We start from the raw sequence: 13,123 nt of genomic DNA, 5'->3' as shown, positions 1-13,123 counted from the left end.
GTGAAGCAATGCTGGCTATGAGAAAGGGAATATTTGCCATGTTATCATTAACAGCATTTTCCTCATGAACTTCCTTCAATGAATAATCGTGTGCACTGGATTTCCCTGTGAAAAGACAGATTACATGTTAAATTGGATATTGGTCTATAGACATTGAGGTAAATCAGATTCCAAATAAAGTTAGCAACTGCATACATGGCAGATGGAGCAATCAAGAGATGGAGACTAAGGAGGCAGGAGTGAAGTGAGGAAAGGAAGGAAACAGCCAAGCTTCACTGTGGATTTCAGTCTTGTAGGAGGAATATCCATGGATGTGATGCATAAGGATGAACTCTCCAAGGGAACACTTGGCAGAGTTAAAAGGAAAAAAATGGGAGTAAAAGAGCTGAAACGATCTTTCTGAGAGATTTTGAGGCAAACAAGTACAAAAGCTAGAACATGCTGTGCAGTTTAGTTTGCACTCTCTTGCAGTAGCTAGAAGAAAGACTGGTAACTCCTGTTCCCTGATGCAGAAGCGATCCAGAAAGTTGCCAATATTCCAATGAAAGGGTTGGAGGAATGGTAGATGTTTAAAAAACCAATTTTTTCTGAAATTTCCTAAGTGCAGAAAGTCACATACTTCATTAAATTTTCTGGCCCACATTCTAAACTAACTTATGCATGTTAGTACCCTATTGAAGCCAATAGGCATATATGGGCTGAAGTCAGCCTTAAATATAACCATCTGTTATTTTGCTGTGCCATACTCAATTATTTTTATTTAGCTCTTTCAGTCATATGAAATAAAACTGTCAAAGCTGTCAAAAGCTCCAAGAAATGAAACCTCTGAGCTGCTGCTCTGAGATTTTTAATATTTCTTCCAGTACAGATCCCCGTGCCTTAAAAAATCCTGCCAAAAGCACATTTGGTGTGATAGTTTGATACATGATCCCAATGCTTGGGATAATTAGTTAAATAGATAACTGCAAGGAATTCATCATATATATCTGCAAAAATCTTAAAGTAATACATACAATAGTACAGATGTTAAAAGTATACATTTCATTAGATAATCACTTCTGGTGTGCACACAGTAAAATGTTACACTTCCTGTTAGTGACAGTCATGATGTTAGGTATAATGCATTCAGATGTACAAAAAATGTAATAAAAAATGCTTGGGGTTATAAAATTAGAGACTATTTGAAACAGATGGTAATACTCAGTAGGGTTCTTCCTGTTTTTTTTTTTTTTTTCCTCTGAGCTGAGGTAGTTTGCTGTTTGATCGGAAGTTTCGGAATTTGTGAATGGATGATGGAATGGATGCAGGTTGCAGTGTCACACTGATTAGGAAGCAGGCATTTTACTTTCTAGAACATGTTAAACCCTCTGAATAATTGAATGGACTGTTTAATTTGTGTCCTTCTTTTGATTACACCTGTTTAGAACATCATTTCTTACATTTCCATCATAAAACAAAGCATTTAAAAATTGTTAAAAATGGACTGGAATTCTTTTTAGCGTTGTGGATTTGGGCCCATCTCCACTATTTCTTTGGAAGGAAAATGTGAACAAATCCTTTGGAAAAACCGATTTTTCCCTGAAGTTGAGCTCAATTGTTCAAAAGAGCAGGTGGCCCAGTTAGGCATCTCCAGTATTTGCTTTTTGCTGTGATTATTCAGTTTCTCAGAGATTCTCCTTTGAGAGGAAAGTCCAGCAATCCTTTCAAGCAAGAGTCCTGTAGAACCAATCTAAACTCTCTAAATCTCCTTTCTGATATGTGAGATCATTGGGATATTTTCTGGACTTTGAGGTTCCTTCTGAATTTGCATGGATTCTGTGTCTCACCTCTCGCCAAGCAGAGAAAAGGAAAGAAATGGAGCAGGCTTCATGTTAACTTCTTAACTGCAAAACTTTCACAGAAGCTCTTGCATAAACTCCACAGTGATATGGAGTTCTATCACCAGGCATCTGAAAGTGTTCAGTTCAATCCCACATGCCTGATCTTACTGAAAAGTGTTGTTTGGATGCACTGTCTTTAAAAGACTCATGATGTCCAAGATTCTTAAAAAAACAAAATCTAGACATTATTAACTTTGAAAAGTAACATTATGAATTTTATTACCAAGTTTATGAATTATATACTCTATACCTCATCAAGTATTCATTTTCTGATCACTACTAAAGCATATAATCCTCATAAGGATGTTTGTAATAATTCAAATTAACCTGGATTTAATTAAGAGGGTTGGTGTTAAAGGATTATAACAAGATTTGAGAGGTGTCTAAAGGGGCAAATTTATTTTATAATATAATTTTAAAGCTTTTTCAACTTAAAGGCCAGGGGAAAGATAGACAGTTCTTAAAGTGGAAAAAGGAGATCTAAGTCTCTAGCCCAGAGATAAAATGTGAATTAAACTGGTCTCCATATGGTTAACTTAAACTGGTTAATTTGAAAAGAAGAAACATTGAAGTTCACATTGAAATGTTAGAGTCACTTGTGCTAAATGCAAATTCCAATGATTTTTCACACAGCTCATTGTCATTAAGGGAATCTTAACTTTGTTTTTCTTTCTCCTAGTGGGACTATTTGTGAATATGATGCTTATGTGTTAAGACCTTTTAATCTATACAATCTTTTTAAATTTCTAACAAGGATTACTTATGTCTGCTGCACAGTCAGCATCATGTCTTTGATATAATTTCTCTTTACTAAAACATGTCAAAGGAGGGACTTGTTTATGTTTGTAATCTGGGTGCTGGGATGAAATAGTCTTTGATCATATTGTTGTAGATTTGCAGGAGGTGAGTGCTCTCCAAAAAAAATCCAAACTGCTTCCCTGTTTTGCATCTGCATTTTCCACTAAAACGAAACAAAACCTTTGCAAACCTGGGTTTGCCTATGGCTAGCAGCTCTAGCTGCACACGGGCTTTGCTTACCTAATAAAAGTACTGATTATGTGACAAATAAGCAAATATTCCAAAAGATGGTGGCACTTTCCTCTCTCCTTTTTTACCACTGTGCTGGAGAGGAAGCTACCGCACTAAAGCAGAGCTGGACTTGTAAAGTGAATCCACTAGCTGGGGATCACAGAGGACCCAAGACAGAAAAGCACTTCGGTATGTAATTAGACATGCATCCATTTTGGGACCCGAGACCTTAGTGTCTTGTAAAACTGAATCATAAACAATACTAAAAGGAAGCTCAAACCACAAATATTAGCAATGGAATAGATTTATATTTTAGTGGAAGAAAGGGTGAACTGTCTGATCGCTCCTCTTCAGTAAGTAAAACTGTGTAGGAAATAACTTAAGAACAATCTTGATGGTAAGAGTTCAAACTTTTCCTTCTTTTTGCTGCTAGGAATATAAGAACAGTGTATTTAATACTACCTCGGCCCTTCTGATGCCAGTGTGGTAAAAACCTAGAACTGAGTTATGTTTTTCTGTCAGTTTTTATGATCCTATATAGTAATGTGAAGTTTTCCATAATACCCCTTGGCAGCCAGATCAAGGGTGAGTCATTAGCTCCAACTTACTCTATAAGGGGATGTGAGGTGACAAGACATGTAGGACATGCAGGAGATCTATCTGAGTCCCTGAGAAGAGCCAATTCGAGCGGGAATGAAAGTTCTCCGCCTGCCATATATTGTTGGCACTTTTCAATTTGCAAGAAGGACAGTGCCCTAGGAACAGGCTGTATCTAAAAGTACATTTTTGGTGCTGCATAGTATGTATATAAAAAAGTTAACGAAATTTTATCAAAACCTTTCAAAAGTTAGCTAGTTCTGCTTTAATCCTGGCTTTTGTTTGTCCTGTTTTTAATCCTGTGAATTACAGTTTATGTATCTGCAAGTAACTAGCTTCCAGATTATTGAGACTGCTGCCAAAATTGCATTGTTCATTAAAGTCGCTGTAATATTAGTTCTTCTTAGCAGTTCTAATTTAAATAAAATTCTTGCCAAATATTTTTGGAAGAAAGAAAACACTAATGCTTGGTACATCTGTACCCTCCACAATGTTTTTTTATGGATGTACTTTTGCAGATATTAGCTGAACTGAACTGTTTTATACCTCTCTCAGGTTATGGAAATTCAGGGATTACAGCAAAGGTGCTTCCATATTAAAAAGTTGGGTCTTGTGAGAAGTGGACAATTATATACCCTTAGAATGGAAATACTTGTGAGTTTATATTCTTCAAATCACTAATAATAATTTTATAATACCTGTTTAATACTGCCGTTCAATCCAGTAAGTGTCTGATTTGCATTCTCAAAACAATTCTAGTTCCTCAGGTCATGTAAGCATATCTTTAAAAGTAAATCTGTTCCTAATAGTACATTCTTTATGTGTTATTCTGTGTAGGACAGGACTGATAATTAAGTGCAGTACCTTTACTGATGTCTAACAAAATTGGAGAAGATAAATGACTCCTGTATCAGAAGTCTGTTTATGTAAAATCATTATATAAACAAATTAATAGCAGTACAGAATATTATCATTACTTTGAATAAGTCATTTGCTGACATATGCACAATGCATTTTTTTACAAACCACTGGATGCTTATAAAGAGTAAGTAGATGATCTTAATGAAAACAATGATAAATCTTACACTAATATCTGCTGCTTTCATTCAAAGGGACCCTGAAGCACTTTGCAGACTTTTATATATAGGAACAGAAATTAGAAATAGAAAATTACACTGAGATTTCATCAATATCCCGTGGTAATAATTACAGGGTTTGATCAGATTCATTCATCTCCCATTTGGTTATTAATAGGAATATGACACACTCTGAATTTAATCTTTTTTATCTTAAGGGGATTTTTTTTGGTGAGGAAAAACTTCAGAGACTTTCTCCACCCTCTTAATATACAAAGTTTTTAAATACCAGCAGAAGCACTATCACTTCTAGGAATTGAGTGTTCCAGCTGTGATTATTTCTGAGTGTGTAGTACAAAGTCAGCATTATAATCAGTCTTTGGTTTATAACTTTTTTGACTTTGTCAGCACTGATCAGTATGTCCTCAGGAACTACAAGTACCTCAGAAAAGCATAATACAGTCATGCAGTTTCTCAAGTGTATTTGTCTTTTCAGTGCACATATGGGGCAAAAGCTACCATTATCCCTTTTTTGTTAAGAGCAAATGAACTGTACGGGTTCTGGTAGAGAAAAGTCAGCTCAGTTCTCCCAGCTCGCAGTCTGGTACTCTCACCACTCAATGGCTTCTCTGCAGAGGAGAAAGTATTTCCTACAAAGATGAGACAAGTAACCAATTACAAGAAAATAAGGCTATTCCTGAAAATAACTATAATGTTTAGTTTTATTACCATGGCAACAGCTTTACAGTAATCATATCCTTAAATACATAAATAAACCATTAAAATTAGTAGAAAAATGATCATTAAAGAAGAGGGGGCAAACCATTACTACTCCTTTTTATTTCCTTGAAAGCAGTGAAAGTTACTGGTGACAGGAAAAGGACTGCCCTTTGACATTCTTATATGTAGCTGAAATATTAGCTCTTTTTGTGAGAGAGGAAGGAAAGAAGTGGAATGCCAGTAGTTTTCTTTTTACCATTCTTTGAAGAATTCATTATTTTAAAAAGATGGCTCCATCTTTAAAGCTTTCTTTGAAAGAGTAGCAATCAGCAGAGAAAGCCCTTCTCAGAGGAAAATCTCAGGAAGAGTAAAGTGATGACCTACATTTATCCTCTATTAGAAGGGAGTAGGTCCCATAGATACAGGTGTTTAGCAGGGATGGGACACTAGGATTATGAACCTGGCTTTGCTATTCACTCTGTTTTTTTCTTAAAGAGAAAGTCTTTAATCTCACTGTTCTTATATCTCCTGTCTACGAGATGAAGGTAATGATACCATTGCAAAGGGCATTGCAACCTATAGATGAAAAGTGGTATGCTACAACCTAGCAGAGTGTGCAGGAGAAACCCTTAAGGGTTACTCCTCTTCATTTTCCTTCTTTTCTAGCAGTCCCCTGTAGCAGTCTCGACAGCCTCTGTTCATAGCATCTAGTATAGCTGTGTCTAACCACAAACGGTTAATGATCTCAGCAATACAAAGGGCCCAGGGTGATAGGCAAGTGCTCTGAAGGGGAAGAATATACAGGTTTAAGAAAATACTCCTCCCTTATTTTCTAAAAACACTTGACTTTTTCAAAACTGCAGTCATTAAATCTCTGATTACTCCCTTCATCACAGAGAACAGACTCCAGTTCCAATGAGCTGTCATTCTAAAAAGTGATGGTTATTTTCTTAATTACTTTTGTGGCTTTTCTTTTAAAAAGTGTTTTATCGTCCATCTCTTTAGAAGGACTCAGTGAGACTGGTGACTGGAGACACTGTATCTGGGCTAGTGAAAAACTCTGAGCATTATTGCAGATCAAGCAAATACATGCTGTGCTTCCCAGTTAATAGTGATCTAATGATTCAGATCATGGAGTCATCCAAGTCAGAGATGAAAAAGACTTTCAGGTTCCTGAAATCCTTTCCAATTCCCAATTATATTCATGTTATGCACTTCAGTATCTTTTCTGGAACCTGAACTCATCCCTCATCTTATGTTATTGTTGAACAAAGAAATTAATTTCTAGATTCAAAAGTTGGCTACTTTAGACACTGAATAACATGGAAAGGCACAACTTAAAAGAAAGAAAGAAAAAAAAGAGAAGAACAGAACTCATTTTGCCTCCTCTAACTTTCTTCCGTTTCAAAAAGTATCATCTTAACAGTACTTAGAGTACATTTTCCTGTATGGCTGTTTCTGGCTTCCCATGTGTTTATGTAAAACAAACAAACAAAAAAGCACCTGACTGAGAGGTAGCTAATTAAATTTGTTTTGTTTTATTTTCTGTTTGGAAGGAACAGCCTTCAATATGCCAACTGGAATCAGATTCTGAAATGGTAAAGAAAAAATGGTATATCTGTGCATAGTGATTTGGTCTAGGCAAGAAAAAGGTACCAGGTTGCTCAGTGCAGTTGAAATGAGGAGCTTCTAGATGTGACTATAAATTGAATTTTAGGAATCTTGCTAACTAAAATGTGGGACTCAAGGATTGAGCAGCAGCTACATACTTGTTAGATTCTCGAATGTAGGTTTTTGGACTTAGACACTTAATGCTTGAAATGACAGGACTAAGATGATAAGTCTTATCATATAATTATTCCTTATTTTCTCTTTTTTATTAGTATAATACTAAAAATATTGCATGCAGTGGAAGCAGTTTGCTTGGTATGTGAGGTTGTATCTTTAGGATAGTAACTGGCTACAGTTGGAGCAAAAATGATACACTTCTAGAAAGTGTTAGTATTTCTTGTTTTCCTCTTACAAGACATCAGCAAAGAAATCAACAGTGACCTGTTGCCCAGCTGGTACAGAGCTGGTCAGTCTAAAAAGCAGGAAGACACATACAATTCAAGCTCAGCCCAGGACTGACCGTGACAAAAGCTGTTAATCTGATTTTGTTCCTATGTGACAGTAGCTGCTATCCAACTGCTTTTTAGTAAACAAGCACTATTATTGGTATAGTAGACAAGCACATGCCATTTGAGACCCATTTTTAGAGGATAAAATTGTATTGGTTATTGCGTATCTATTCTTTCAATGATTAGGTCATTGGACTATAATCACAATGGAGGAAAATATTTTTTATTTTTATATTTTATTTTTATATATTTCACAATTAATTTCTTTTTTTTCTCTTTCTCTGTAATTCAGGAGACAAGACACTGGGATGTTGTCATACAAAGAGCACCTCCCAGTGAGTCAAATAGTGGTGGGAGACATTGACCGACCTGGCTCCGAGGCCAAGATATCTGTGGGTCCCGTTCATTGTCAAGGAGATCGTAAGTTGGCTGGTTTTCTTCTACTCGCTCCTGAGTAGAAAGCAAACATAGCTGTAAATTGCTGACTTTGTAGACCTCCCATGTAGATTTGAAGTAGCTGTCTGCACAGAGACTTTTTTCTATGAAAGCATGACGTGATTTGAGAAATTTTGTCTATGAAACTGCATGCATAACGGCTTATCTTGTCATTTAAAATGTGGATATTTGTCTTTCTTTTATGGTAAATATGGCAACTTTGATTATTCAACCAAGTTTATGTAGATATAAACAGTAATACAGATTGCATAAGAACAGCTCTCAACATCTGTGCTTTTGTTGAGTGGTGTTTTCAGTGCCATTAACATTGTATATCACTGTAAACTGTGTTTATAGATATAAAAATAGTAGCAGGATGGCAAAACATATCACCGTAAGCTTTGATTGCAGCTGTATAAAGTTTGACAAGATTGTTATCAAGTGTTATCCATATCAGGGCTAGATGTTTCCATGTAAAACAAGGGTTATTTTCTGTAGCAGTGTCTTGTTTCCAGGTTGAGTTCTGAATAGGAGGTATACATCCTCCAGTTTGAGCAGCAGGTGATAGAGCAAATCAGTATAATGGATGAAATTTCCACTTCACAGGGAAAAAATGTAGGGATGCAGTTAAGAGAATTGTACTCTTCCTTCAATCTATTTTGTATTTCACAGGATGAAATTCACCACTGAAAGCAGAGCAACTGTCTAAGGCCTTTTTCAGCCATGCTTGAAAAACTTAAAACTATATGCTATTGGCACACTCATTATTCTCTGTATTTGGATGAGATAGTATTATAAGAGGTGCAATGAGGAAAGGTTGCCTGGTTTCATTTACGATAACTACTATTTGCATAATCTATCCTCGGATATAGCCAAAGAGTATTATAACTCAGCCTATGAGATTGCAGCAATGTAAAAATATTGAAGGGATGAGCATAATATTATTTAAGTTGAACAACATGGCTCTAAACAGTGTCCAACATGGACTTGGGCTGTCCTCCCTCCTCTGCCCCGTTGCAGCTGCATGCTTTGCATTTGCATGTTTCTAAGTACTTTATAAAGGTCGGTATCATTATCCCTGCTTTAAGCTAAAGTAATTAATCTGAACTGAGAGGAAAATGTGTATTCAAAGTCATCCAGCAGGGCAAGTATAAAAGAGAGTTTTCTGGGTCCCAATCCAATGCTTGAAACTGTAGGCCATTGCTCACTGATATGATTGAATGTACTTAGCCTGTTTTTCTGTTTGTGGTCTTTCTGGGAAGCACATATAATCCCGCCAGCTTTTGTTAATGAGTCTGATACATAATGAGCAGAAACAAATTTAATGGGATATTTGCAAACTTTCACATCACCTATTTGATGCTTGTTATTTATGGTTTTGGACTAATCACAAGTCACTTTTTTGCTTGTTTGTTTCTCAACTATATTTGACAAACATTTTCATAATAGACTGTTACAACTGATGACTAAGAAATAACAAATAGCATCTTTCTTGCACATGTATTCTTCATATCCTGAACATGAGTGCTACTATAAATACAAATCTCTAGCGTGTGAGCCATTTCTAAATATCAATATGAATGAAACCTCATTAGAGCTGACAGTAGTCTTTATTAGAATGTACTGAGTAGAAGAGCCATTTGGGGAACTGAATGAGTGTATTCCTAATGCCCCAATTAATTGAATTTTCTGTTTGAACTTTACAGATATGATTTAGTTTATAAAAAAGCTTTGCCTATGAATATTTGTATTTATTTCCATGACCACATATTATTGTCAAGAAGCTGGTATAAGTTTTCTCACAGGGAAGAATAAACCCCTCTGTTCATTGCAGTTAATAAAAGCTCCCATTTTACATTTATAGGTGTTGGCTGCTCAGCCTGAATTCTTTGTCAATGCCCAGCTCTGATAATCCCATATCATTCCCTACACATTCTCCTTCGTGTTCTTTTTTGACCCTATATAACAGTTGCTGTACCTCAGGCCAGTACTATCTCACCATAGATTAGGGCTTGCTGGAAAAATTTTCTGTGGGAAATTCCAAAATTTCAAAATGTGTTTTTGTTCCAAAGTGAACAAAGAGCCAAAATGTTGAATTTATAAAGGGATTTCAGAAAATTGAATTAATCCATATCTTGATGTATTTCACGCATCAAAATGTCATTATTAACACTAAAGATTTTGACTCTTTTGACATGGCAGAAGTTCAGTCACACATATTTTGTATGTAGCTATCATTGTATCATTTATTGAGGGTGGTAAATTAAATTCAGTTAGAGGTATGAAGACGGGGAAAGAAATATAGATTTTTGGTCTGGTTGGAAGGAAGTGGAAAAGGTAAGAATGCCTTACCAGTCAAATAAAAATGTATCTATTTAAGAGGATTTCTCAGTGTGGTAGTAGAGCCTGCCAGTCCTGTGAAGACATCCCATTGCCCTGAGGGTTGTCTGTGGCATGTGATGTATCAACAAGTAGTCCAGGAATATTTTGCAGCACATGAGGGGCCCCATTCTCAAATCAGAATTGCAGTATCATTTGCCATCAAGTTCATATCTACTTCTGTGTCACATCTGGAGACACTGATATGTAATCTAGGCTCAGTCACAACTGTACCTGAGAGCTGTAAGAGTACAAGCTACAGAGCTGCTGTCCTTTGCACTCTGTAAGGACAGAAAGCTGAAAGCATGGTATTTGAGGGCAAGCGATACTAAAGAAAGTAAAAATATGTGTTCCCTCATGCAGTTTGCTTCCTCCTATACCCAGCCTAACTGACTTTTCAGCAGCAATATGAGAGCTTTGAAAGACACGAATTCTTAAAGAATCAATTTATCAGTTTGGGCCACACTAATTAACCATTCTTACATTATTGATTGACTAAAGTAAATCTGAAAATCATTCATCTCAGTGTCATTTGTCTGACACAAACCGTGAAACATTAGGAATGTAGTGCACTTACTGCTGAATTATAATTGTTCTCCTATTGCAAAAATTACTAGATTGAGATTCTTCCTTCAGAAATATAGATTTTATTTTGGTCCCACAAATGACATTTTCATTATTCTATTCCCCTGATTTATGACCTGATTACAGCTGCTTTGGGCAATCTTGGACTGTGGCTATTGCTGGAACTAAAATCAGAAAACTTGGCCATGCGTCATTAGTCATCTTTGTGTTGCAAAAATATTTTTCATTTTTGACTGTGAGTCACAAAACAATATCTACATCATAAAAAATAGTCAGCAAAAAGAGCTTTTTTTACCCCTCTCAAGATCTGCTTAAGGTGCAGTGTTCCACCAGAATGATGATGACTCTCGTATATCCATCTGGTCATTGTGGCAAAAAGCCCATGAATCTTGCCTGGGGCCTGTCTTGTACCTTGAATAAAATACCCAAGGTCTCTCCTTTCCATTTATTAGCTTAGTGTTGAGAAACGCTTTCTAAATATCACATGATTTTTTCTAAGTGGAGTCCTAGCAGTAGGGCAGACTTATCCAATGTTATGGAGAACAGGTGCATAACCAGGATATTCTGCAAAGTGTTATTTTGGCAGTGTATTGCATCTAAAGATCAAGCAATGGTTTTCAGCAAATGTCAAGCCTATCCAGATTTCAAGCGAAAGTTTCCTCCTGCCATTGCTGTATGAGTGTTGTATTTATAAAATGGCAAAGACAGATCATTAGTGGAGATTCTCAAGTTCATCTAAGCTGAACTGGAATCAAAAATAGAAACAGGAAAAGCAAAGTGTCTATGTAACTTTGGCATTCCCCAGCCCTTTGACTCCATAGTAGTATTGGAGACTGCTCTTTTTCTCAAGGGAAGATGTCCTATGCAAGATATAAAAAAGGGCTGATGAAAAGCTACTATATATCATCTTTGCTCTTCAAGTACCTTTGTGACTTTACAGACATATTACAGTTGTATTAATACTAATGCAATAGCACACGGAGTCCTCAACTCCATTGCATTTGTCATTGTCCAAGCCAGTAACAGAAAGATTTTGCCTATCTCTTTATGTTGCTTCACTGTAATGCAAAGAGGCTATGGTAAGAAATCCGGATCATTCTTCATGTCTTATAGAATCAACTCTGCATCTCCTCTGACTGCATTTCAGACTGGATCCCACTTTTGGCCTGTTGTTTTCTATGTGTCTGTTTTGAAAAGTAGTATCTATTAATTGTGCAGCTGTTCCCTGTATCTCTTCACACACTGTATAGAGCCATAAAGGACAGAATACCTTTGACCTCCCCTGTCTTCCACAACACTGGGCATAACAAGCAAATAAAGAAGCGGTTTCTCCATTCCCACTCCATTTCCACTCCACTCTGTTCCATTTCCACTAAGACTCCTCAGGCTAATTATTGTATGTCATAATAGATTCAATGTGATCAGATGGCACGCACAGCCAGTTCGGTACTAGGTGATCTCATTGTTAAACACAATCTCTTTTTCATGAGGAAAAAGAACATTCTGAGATCATATCTGATCATTTTTCCAAGGATCTTTAAATCCAGAAAAGCTTAGATCAGGTTGTACATAACTAATCTGGTCAGGTCTTTTCAGAGTCAGAGAATGTGACAGCCACCACAAAAGTGCACAGAGTTTTAGCATTAATAAATACTCTCTCAAGCAAATATATGCTGAAAACAAGGCAGAGGACAAGACACTGTTCAAAGTCAGCACTACTGTTTTGTTACATCAGCAGCCCCAGGACTGATAGCCATGAGAGCAGTGGAAGTTCACCAGACAAAGTCTGAAAGCAGTTCTTGGGTGATATCATTAGACTTTTTTATTTGGACAAATTCTATATTTCTGTCTTTATGAATTTGATTTTGTTAATACTTTTATGTAATAGGAGAAGTTAGATTTTTATTTTCATGTACAGTTTGGTGTCCTCTGAACAACACCAGTTCAAGGATGGTTCTCTCTTGCAATGAGTACTTCAGCTTGAAATAAAACCAAACCCAGGTACAGCAGTATGGGCTTCCAAAGAATTATTAAACCGCAAACCAAAATATTGCCACCTCTTCATGTGTAGCCCTTGGGCTCAGATCAGCAGATAGGATACAGCTCACTGAGCAGATCAGCTCTTTTATTCTCTGATGAATCACAAGGAGTGCTCAGAGCTATCTTACAATTTTGCAGGCTCATATGATTTCTAGAATCTATGAACAGAGAGAGATCATTCTCTAGAAAGGGAGCAGGTACAGAATTCATAAACAAAGAGGAACAGTTTTCCAGGAACATGTTTGGGAACCCATAGAGACAT

At 36.5% G+C, this 13,123-nt stretch overlaps 1 protein-coding gene across 1 annotated transcript in view; it reads left to right on the top strand.

Moving 5' to 3' along the window:
- CNTNAP2 (contactin associated protein 2) overlaps nucleotides 1-13,123 on the top strand; it is a 1,164,397-nt gene that overhangs the window by 971,712 nt on the left and 179,562 nt on the right. Inside the window, exon 15 of the mRNA XM_013955738.2 lies at nucleotides 7,715-7,842. Coding sequence (XP_013811192.2) covers nucleotides 7,715-7,842 — 128 coding nt within the window. The remainder of the gene's footprint in view (nucleotides 1-7,714; nucleotides 7,843-13,123) is intronic.

Source organism: Apteryx mantelli, chromosome 2 (genome assembly GCF_036417845.1).
Source record: "Apteryx mantelli isolate bAptMan1 chromosome 2, bAptMan1.hap1, whole genome shotgun sequence".
Lineage (NCBI taxonomy): Eukaryota > Metazoa > Chordata > Aves > Apterygiformes > Apterygidae > Apteryx > Apteryx mantelli.
The sequence above is the reverse complement of the archived record's forward strand: the minus strand, read 5'-3'. Positions and strand labels throughout refer to the sequence as shown.